This window comes from Triticum dicoccoides, chromosome 1A (assembly GCF_002162155.2).
Source record: "Triticum dicoccoides isolate Atlit2015 ecotype Zavitan chromosome 1A, WEW_v2.0, whole genome shotgun sequence".
Lineage (NCBI taxonomy): Eukaryota > Viridiplantae > Streptophyta > Magnoliopsida > Poales > Poaceae > Triticum > Triticum dicoccoides.
Window position 1 is genome coordinate 303,676,070 of NC_041380.1, and position 10,711 is coordinate 303,686,780.

General features: G+C 43.6%; 1 protein-coding gene across 1 annotated transcript; it reads left to right on the plus strand.

The window, feature by feature from the left end:
- Positions 1-4,595: 4,595 nt before the first annotated feature.
- Positions 4,596-8,894, plus strand: LOC119269747 (nijmegen breakage syndrome 1 protein-like). The gene is made up of 13 exons (XM_037551664.1): positions 4,596-4,828; positions 4,928-4,981; positions 5,426-5,681; positions 5,901-5,989; positions 6,100-6,230; positions 6,461-6,507; positions 6,620-6,728; positions 6,798-6,884; positions 7,159-7,330; positions 7,456-7,970; positions 8,054-8,115; positions 8,205-8,307; positions 8,392-8,894. Exons 1-13 carry the CDS (start codon positions 4,792-4,794, stop codon positions 8,452-8,454), a joined length of 1,725 nt encoding a protein of 574 aa, XP_037407561.1. The 5' UTR covers positions 4,596-4,791; the 3' UTR covers positions 8,455-8,894.
- Positions 8,895-10,711: the final 1,817 nt, after the last annotated feature.

Below are 10,711 nucleotides of genomic sequence, written 5' to 3' on the forward strand. Positions count from 1 at the left end.
CATCCTTTCCTCGATGAAATTTGGCGGCACATGTAGGATTATTTTTTGCAAATTTTTCATGGCTTGATTCCTTAACTGGTTCAACTTGTATAGCATTATCAACTGATGATACGTGTGGCGATATTGTGTGTATATCATCCTCCCTTCCTTGAAGCGAAACCGTCCGCGGTTTCAAGTCATTTTTCAACACGACCTCCCTCTCTCGAACTTGCCGCTCTCTAGTGATTGCACTATCCAGCATCGGCTTTAGCACGTGCTTCCTTCCACCATGCATAAATGAGTACGTGTTGGATCTCCCGGCATGCACCGCGTCATGATCGAACTGCCATGGCCTCCCTAATAGCAACTGACAAGCGTCCATCGGTAAGGCATCACAATCTACCTTGTCAATATAATCTCCAACAACAAATGGCACGCGTACCTTATGTGTAATCTTTAATTTTCCGGAGTTGAATAGCCACTCTACGTGGTGCGGTTGCGGATGCCGCCACATGGACAAACCCAATGCTTGCACGAGATCTTTGCTAATAGCATTAGTAAAACTGCCACCATCAATTATCATCTTGCATGCCTGGTCCTTGATCTTGCACTGTGTTTTAAAAACACTCCAACGCTGCCCTTTAGGATCACCATCCTCCTGCACCTTCTTCACTAAAAGATTTAGACCCTTCATCGGTGCATTAACTTCTTCTTTTATTTCTTCTACCTCTTCTCTTCTTTTTCGCAAACGATCTTTCCAATCAGCAGCGAACACATCCGTTGGCATGGGAATAAAACAAATTTTTTTTGCCCTTCCGTGATACAGAATAACTATTTTTCTTGACATCCCGCACAGCCCCAACACGCTTGCACCATGGGTCCCCAAGTAGCAGATGGCACGACACCATGGGCATAGGACAAACATGAAAAAATTCCGCACAACAATATTTCCCGAGATCAAAAATTAGCAAAATCTGATGCGTAATTTTGATTTCACCTTTGAACCACTTCAGCGTGTACGGTCTTTCAAGAGGCGCCATCTTCAGCCCCAATTTTTCCACCACCTCGATGCTCGCCATATTGACCGCTGTACTCTCATCGATTGTCAGATTAACACGTCGTTCGTTCACAACGCAATGAGTGTGAAAAAGAGTGACCTCGCCAATGCCTTCCTCCTCCATCAATATGTTCCTGTTCAACATATTGATGCTTGACTCCGTAGACGATAATACAAATTGAGTCGCCGTGACTAACCTTTGCTCTGAATACCACTTGATGAAACACGGACTAGCGAGATGCTAATTCGCGCGTTTAGATGGCCCGATCTTTCACGACGATCCTTGTTCAACTGTTCTTCCACCTGGTCCCTCAACCTCCAATAATAAGATTCACCCGTGTACGAAAATACACGAACAAAAATAATGATCCCCTTGGATCAGCACGTAGGCGTCGATGTGATGATCAACCCTCCGTCACTAGTAAATTTCCTCGATGAGAAAATCACAGATAATATACATGATATGGTCGTCCCCAACTTGGACGTTTTTCTGTATATTCATAACTCTGAAAACAAACCCAAAAACTCAAACTACCCTCATCTGACGCACATTGGCTATTATATAGCCGACCCTCACGCACGCACGTGGCCGAAAGCCAACACAATCTGGACTCTTATCAATACGACTTGGTCATCACGTTTATAGCATACGTGGACCTTTTTACAAGGAAAAATACTACTTCTGCTACTCACGTAGCACTACCTAATGGGATAAAGCCCAATTTAAATAAAACATGGGAACTTATCTTTAGCAGATCCATCAAATATATTGGCTTGGAGATTGAAAAGGAAGCTGCCAATCCTAATATTCCCTGGAGGCGTACGAAACGTGGGAATAACATCATCTGGCTGTGGCTCCTCTTGACTCTTGCATTGCTTGTATATCCATCGTTGCACTTTCACATGCGGCAGACTATTTATTTTACGTAGATCATGTGTCATATATTCACGAAACTCATCATGTCTAGCAGGCACCAAATAAACCCGGTTTAATTTTCTTGTACCGCTGAACCCTGATCCACATATTTGACGCAACACACCATCCTTTCCTCGATGAAATTTGGCGGCACATGTAGGATTATTTTTTGCAAATTTTTCATGGCTTGATTCCTTAACTGGTTCAACTTGTATAGCATTATCAACTGATGATACGTGTGGCGATATTGTGTGTATATCATCCTCCCTTCCTTGAAGCGAAACCGTCCGCGGTTTCAAGTCATTTTTCAACACGACCTCCCTCTCTCGAACTTGCCGCTCTCTAGTGATTGCACTATCCAGCATCGGCTTTAGCACGTGCTTCCTTCCACCATGCATAAATGAGTACGTGTTGGATCTCCCGGCATGCACCGCGTCATGATCGAACTGCCATGGCCTCCCTAATAGCAACTGACAAGCGTCCATCGGTAAGACATCACAATCTACCTTGTCAATATAATCTCCAACAACAAATGGCACGCGTACCTTATGTGTAATCTTTAATTTTCCGGAGTTGAATAGCCACTCTACGTGGTGCGGTTGCGGATGCCGCCACATGGACAAACCCAATGCTTGCACGAGATCTTTGCTAATAGCATTAGTAAAACTGCCACCATCAATTATCATCTTGCATGCCTGGTCCTTGATCTTGCACTGTGTTTTAAAAACACTCCAACGCTGCCCTTTAGCATCACCATCCTCCTGCACCTTCTTCACTAAAAGATTTAGACCCTTCATCGGTGCATTAACTTCTTCTTTTATTTCTTCTACCTCTTCTCTTCTTTTTCGCAAACGATCTTTCCAATCAGCAGCGAACACATCCGTTGGCATGGGAATAAAACAAATTTTTTTTGCCCTTCCGTGATACAGAATAACTATTTTTCTTGACATCCCGCACAGCCCCAACACGCTTGCACCATGGGTCCCCAAGTAGCAGATGGCACGACACCATGGGCATAGGACAAACATGAAAAAATTCCGCACAACAATATTTCCCGAGATCAAAAATTAGCAAAATCTGATGCGTAATTTTGATTTCACCTTTGAACCACTTCAGCGTGTACGGTCTTTCAAGAGGCGCCATCTTCAGCCCCAATTTTTCCACCACCTCGATGCTCGCCATATTGACCGTTGTACTCTCATCGATTGTCAGATTAACACGTCGTTCGTTCACAACGCAACGAGTGTGAAAAAGAGTGACCTCGCCAATGCCTTCCTCCTCCATCAATATGTTCCTGCTCAACATATTGATGCTTGACTCCGTAGACGATATTACAAATTGAGTCGCCGTGACTAACCTTTGCTCTGAATACCACTTGATGAAACACGGACTAGCGAGATGCTAATTCGCGCGTTTAGATGGCCCGATCTTTCACGACGATCCTTGTTCAACTGTTCTTCCACCTGGTCCCTCAACCTCCAATAATAAGATTCACCCGTGTACGAAAATACACGAACAAAAATAATGATCCCCTTGGATCAGCACGTAGGCGTCGATGTGATGATCAACCCTCCGTCACTAGTAAATTTCCTCGATGAGAAAATCACAGATAATATACATGATATGGTCGTCCCCAACTTGGACGTTTTTCTGTATATTTCATAACTCTGAAAACAAACCCAAAAACTCAAACTCCCCTCATCTGACGCACATTGGCTATTATATAGCCGACCCTCACGCACGCACGTGGCCGAAAGCCAACACAATCTGGACTTTTATCAATACGACTTGGTCATCACGTTTATAGCATACGTGGACCTTTTTACAAGGAAAAATACTACTTCTGCTACTCACGTAGCACTACCTAATGGGATAAAGCCCAATTTAAATAAAACATGGGAACTTATCTTTAGCAGATCCATCAAATATATTGGCTTGGAGATTGAAAAGGAAGCTGCCAATCCTAATATTCCCTGGAGGCGTACGAAACGTGGGAATAACATCATCTGGCTGTGGCTCCTCTTGACTCTTGCATTGCTTGTATATCCATCGTTGCACTTTCACATGCGGCAGACTATTTATTTTACGTAGATCATGTGTCATATATTCACGAAACTCATCATGTCTAGCAGGCACCAAATAAACCCGGTTTAATTTTCTTGTACCGCTGAACCCTGATCCACATATTTGACGCAACACACCATCCTTTCCTCGATGAAATTTGGCGGCACATGTAGGATTATTTTTTGCAACTTTTTCATGGCTTGATTCCTTAACTGGTTCAACTTGTATAGCATTATCAACTGATGATACGTGTGGCGATATTGTGTGTATATCAGTGTGTGAGGATTTGATGGTAAAAAAGGTCGTCAATGTCGTAATATTGAACTCTTTAAGTTAACGTGGCCCCGTTGCAACGCACGGGCGTTCTTCTAGTTGGTATAGAAGATATAGATGACCGCGAGTTTTCCTTTTTTTTTTTTGAGGGGTATGACGGCGAGTTTTCCTTTTCCCGACGACGAGCTGCATAGAATTTATACCGCCGTCGTGATCGGCCGAGCGCCCAAGCCCAGTTACTTAGCTAGGCTATCGGTCCATCCGGCCCAGACCGAACACAAACAGAAACTCCCTGTTACGTATTCTCTCAGCAGAGACGCACTCGCGACACTACGACTCGCTCCCACCACCGCGCGTGCCGTGTCAGGCGGCCATCGCGCTACGCCGGCAGCCGCCACGGAACATCTGGACCAAACCCCCGCCGGCCACCACCCAGCGCGGCTGCAAAGGCCCCCGGGACTCTACCCTAGACGAGAGCGAGGAGGTCTTGAGAGAGAGAGAGATGGTCTGGGCGCTGACCCCCGTCGGCACAGAGCGCGGTGTGCCACCCCCTTCCCCCACTCCGATTCCTCCGACCTCGTAGTGCACAGATTTTTCCTTTCAGTTTGGTGATGAATGGTTTCCATGGGGTCTTGCAGGGGCGCAGAAGTACTACATCTCCGCCGCCGGGACGTACACGGTCGGCCGCAAAGGTCTGTTGTATAAGGCTTGTTGGTTCATTCAGGTTTTGTTTCTGTGTGCAACTACATATGTGGTGATAAGATAGTTGTGTTAGCGGTTCAATTGTTGAGTTCTTGTACACAACCCCTTGGCAGGTTGGAAAAAAAGGAGATGATGTTTTGGGATTCAGATATGCTGGTTGATTCCTACGATTTTAATCTGTATCCTGTCCCTTCATTTGTCTGAAATGCATTCTATAGTCAAGGATTTTATCTTTCCTACTGTATTTACTAGACCATCAAGGACAAGAGCCACACTCTTCTTTTCAGTAAAGTTGATATGGTCTCCATTTGTGCAAGCCCCTAAAACTGATAGATTATCAATATAGTAGCATGTGATTTGGAATTCATAGACTATCAGTATACATTGAACATCATGTATTAGAGTGTAGATTGACACCGGCATTTCTGCTACAGATTGCGATATCGTTCAAACAGAAACGTCGATATCCCGAGTGCATGCGGAGATAGCAGTTGAAAAGATGGTTGCCTGGGAGCCACGTTCTGGTGCTCCAGCAAGCCCTTCATGTGTTAGTGTAGTTGATCGTTCAAAATATGGCACATTTGTCAACAAGGTACAGGGGACCCAGGGCAGTCGTCTACGTAAAGATGAAGTTGTGGTGCTTTCCGATGGCGATACCGTGACTTTCGGAAATGGCAACATGACCTTCAGGTTAGTATAAAAGAAAAATGGGGAAACGGTATGCTTGTGCCTTCTTCCCTGCTCACACATCTTTTTTTAATTAGCACGTGCAACTATCTGTAAGAAATGATTGTCAATGCATGCAATCATTTTTTAATGTTTTTTTTGCTTATTCCATATATGTACTGGTGCTTTGGTTGAAAAGGTGGATGTATAAGTTGCACTTAGTTCTGTTGATATTCCTGACAGGTTCTCGTTTGTCTCCATAGTGGTCTTTTTTCATGGCAAAAAGTCAGCACGAATTGATCGATCATTGCAGGCAGTCATGACATCTATTGGTTAGTGGTAACTACACTTGTATGATGTACTTGCTGTCGTCATTAGTAAGCATAGGTTTTGCCATGCTTGTTGCTACTTAATTTTGATAAGTCGGTATTATCCTTCTAAGGTGCATATGTTACTCGTAAGTGGTTTGATACATGTACACATGTTCTTGTGGATGAATCATCTCCATTGACACCTGAGCTCCTTGATGCAATCATCACAAAAAAGCCAATCATCTTGGGAAGCTGGTTCAAGGTACTTCCCTTTGTCCCTCCTGCAGCATTGCTTGGATGCTCGTATGGTCTTTTTTAGCCAGAGAACCTGAACTATGCGAATTAAGTTAATGCATATAGATGGACAGAGGAGGTCCTCTGGTGTGATTCTGTAAATTATATAGCAATGATCAACTATTTCACTTGTGTCATTTACACTTTCTTATTCATATGTATATTTCAGGTTTGAGTTCTTGTTTTGATCTGTTTCAGGCGATGGCTGAAAAGAACATACACACAGAGATCCCTTCTTGTACACAGTAAGCTGTGGGCAACCTTCAGCACCTGAGTTGTAGTTTCTGTTGATTCTTGCATCAACTTGTAGTTCTCCCATAACAACAGATGGTGATATATTCATCGTACTTGATCCAGATATATTCCAAACTTGACTCTTGATGGGATGGATATAAAGATGGTTGAGAACAAGCTCATGGAGAATTGCCTGGCAGGCCATACTTTTATCCTGGGGTCGTCAGAAAAGGTGGTGTATGTTAAAGTTGAAAGGATATCATCAGGCATTTTGCTGTTGACTAACGTTATTCAATTGCAGTATAAATTTGGAGAGAAAATACAAGAGCTACTGGAATCAACTGGAGCAAAATATCTTAGCATCGAGGAGTTTTGTGCTAACAGCCAGGTAAGTGTCCTAATATGTTATAAAATGTTTTTCTTTTTCTTTTGAGGATACCTTTGAGGAATAATGCATTTTCTCTTTAAAAACGTAAGGCACCCAAATTCTAGATGAAGAGGGCTTGAGTTGATAATAATGTCAGTTACTTATTCCGGTGCTACCTTATGTGATTGCTTCATTGCCTCTACTTGCATGACGATTTATCTTGTTATTGGTGGGTGTGTACTCTTTGTCTATGGGAGGTGCAAACAGATGAATGACTTAAGCATGAAATTGACAGGACTCTGGAGCTGGAGACAATGACCAACAAATTCTTCTTGTTCCTGCAAAATCTCCTTTGGAGTTCAGTAAGATGCGTCCTCTATTTCCTTTGTCCAAGACCACTGACGTGAAGCTATTTGCTGCTATATTGTCTGGTCGCTTGGAAGCAGCTGCTATTGAACCACCTGCTTGTAAGTATTAAAAGTTCCATGCATATGCATTTTTGGAGAACGTGCAAGAAATTTGGACACCTTAACACTAAGCAGTTGCATATATACGCCTTAATAAACCTACAAATGTAATTTTTTTTTGCTAGACATGATTACATCCTCCAATACAACAGATGAAACTATTGTGGCGGATTCTGATGTTGAAACAGATACTGCAATATCTGATCATACTGTTGCTGCTAGCAAGTCTGAGCACCATATTCAGCATATGTCTGATGATAAAGCAGAAAGTAAAGTTACAAGCAGTGTGAGTGCTGTAAATTTAGAAGAAACAAACGTCAGCATCAATATTCAGAACGACCTGGAGAAAGAAGAAATTTTGGAACCCATGGAGGAGGATGTTCAGGTCATAGAGAAAACAGCAATTTCTGGGTTCAAAGCTGGAGGCGAGGACGTTCAGGTTATAAACAAGCTGGTGCAGGATGAGGCTTGTGATGCTGTTTTCGTGAACAAGGCGCCAAAGGATGAGAACTTGGACAGTAGCAGGGAAGAGACTTGTCATGTTATTTTCAGTCAAGATCTGATTGTCAAAAGGGTCCTTCAGCCAGCTCCTGCCGTGTTGACAGAAACTGGAGGTGTTAACTTCAAACGATTCAAAAAGGTATATTCTATACGCTCATGTAGTCCTTTTTGGCACAAAGTTGAATGCTAACACAGCGAAATCGTTAACCTTCAACTTTTCAGAGGCAAACCGTGTCTGGAAACAGCTTCAAGGCCCTTATTCCATGTGCACAAGAACCATACAGGTAAGATTATGATGACTTCCAATGGAATTTGACGTTCATCAGTTGGTTTTGCACTGAAAGGCTTATCGTATTCTGTTTCCTTTCCGTAGAGAGTCTGATTGCGAGAAAGGCACCTTGAACGATTTCATGAGAGAGGAGAAGCGGCGAAAGCAAATGGAATCCATTGCAGAGGACCTCTTCAACAACCAGAAGGTACCTGTGGGCTTGCCCACCACTGCCACTCCCATAACCTGTCCTGTGTATATGTATTTTAACCCTGTGATGGTGGGTTTTCAGCCGCAGAAAAAGAAGGCGGCTGCGGGCAGTTCAATCCAGATCCTGCTCACCGGTTGCCGATGAAGATAAAACGACTCTTCGTCGGAAGCAACCGGATGGTGGCTCTCTTTTTGGGCACCTTTGTTTCCCAAGTTGTACCGAAGGTTTCTCGTCACCACGAGAGAAGCCAGTGATGGGAACTACTACTTACTAGTACTACATAGGAAGGGTGCGCGTAGGAGATGAATTGTCAGATATCATGCTCAGATTTTGGCAAGACGTTTGCATCACTGCACACACGTCGGAGGCGGCTGTTAGCCTGCACTGTTTCTTTTTTTTTCTTTGACTCAACTTGGGCGTGTTTGGGACTGTTTTGCTTCACCAAAATCAGTTTCGCTCCATTAAATTCACTTTAGAGCAGTTTCATCCAAAAGTTGTAGCACTATCAAAGAGAATGTTTGGCTTTCATCTAGCTCCAGCTTCAAGAATGAGAAATTTGATGGAAAGGATATATTTGATTGGTCGAGGGGGGGGAGAAACGAAGAGGTATCCACTTACTGGTGGCAGTGGTGGGTAATTTCCACCCAAATCCAGTTCTTAGAGTTTTTTGGAGCATCCCTTGAAGAGTTTTATAAAAAATTGGGAGTTGTGTCCCAGATTCTAGTTTTTTGTGAAGCGGCATATCGTGGAGCTATCTCGTTTAGCTTATATTTTTTAGAGTGGAGCTGAATTTTAAGGAGCAGCAGTGCCAAACAGACTCTTAGACAGGCTGAGGTAGGTAGAAAACCATGTTGAGCACATAGTTTGGTAGCTTACATCCATCTGCATGGAAGCACCAATCCCTTCTGCCTCACGCATTTGGTTGCCTGCATATGGCTCTTCTGATGCACACTATGCTACATGTTTGGTTTCACACATTTGGCTGTGTATACTGTTAGCATCTACTCCCTCCATTCTAAAATAGATGACTCAACTTTATACTAATTTTGTCACCCCTCTTCCTCTTCACCTATCACCCTAACTAGTGCTCATTGCATTTTATATATGACCACAATGATTACGCCAATAAACCAACACTACAATCAGGACGAATTGAACGATGATGATGTCTTCATCTCACACAGCCCAAACTGACCAGGAGAGCATAAAGTTGGACTGGCATCATCTGCCTTTCGCCTGGTCATAAAACTTTCGAAGCAGTTATCTTTGTAATAGGTCATTTGTTCATGTCATGTGTGCCATGATCCATGAACTGTAATCTCTTGAACCCTCCCTACGTATACCACGTATCACTTCACCTAGCATGATAAAAAAACAATTAAGCAACAAGCAAATGAACACAACATATGAAACATAAACAACATAGGCATGCATAATCTTATATCTCGAAAGGCAGAACAAGTTCGTCCTAACTACTATGATGTCATCCTACTACCACATTTAAAAGATGGTGTAATCCTATCAGTTCACCATCGACACAAAGAGATTAGTATATACCACCTCATCAAAATATATAGGCCAACAACAGTTTTTACCATAAAATGTACAACGTCATCGTCGGCGTCGTCTGTCATCATCATGCACGTCATCAGCACCATCATAAGCACAGTAGTAGTAGTGCTAGCCCAACAATATCCTAAGATAGAGCACCTTATGACCCCCCTGCCAACGAACCCAGGCCCCTGTGCCATGATGTTTAGTAGGTGGCTAACAACCGCCATCAGAGCCTCCTGACCGAAGCCACCCATCTCCATGACGGAACTGTAGAGGGAAGGGTGAGCATCGACGGTCTTGCTCTCCGTGGTGGCAGTTGCCACTTCCTTGACAGCCTCAGTCATGCTGCTAAAGACGCTCAACTCCTCATCCATCAAGCTGCCCCTCTTCCTCTTCCTCTTCCTCCCAAGAACAAGAGCATGGTCAACAGCCTTCTCATGACCATCAAGGGATATTGGTCTCGAACTCCTGGGTATTTGGATACTCAGGCATAGGCATAGGCGAACTGAGATGCTCGCCGGAGCCCATGGCATGCTTGCCGGTAGCCAGCCGAGAAGATCTACCGCATCTCTAAGTAGTTCCGTATGAAAATGTTGAGGAACTTAGCATCCTTGGGGTGGACCTAACGAAGAAACACAATGTTGTTAGTTGTGTTTGGCATGTTAGAGAAACTAAACAAGTTCAACCAGTGCTATGTGAGCTAATCATAGTGTAGCCTTTGTAGTGCTATGTCTCCAACAGGATCATGAAGGTGCCGGAGAAGAGCATGAAGACAAATCGCCGTCGCCTTCTATAACCGACCAGAGAAGATGCTTTGCTTACCTTCTCGTCGGTGAAGAATCCAAAT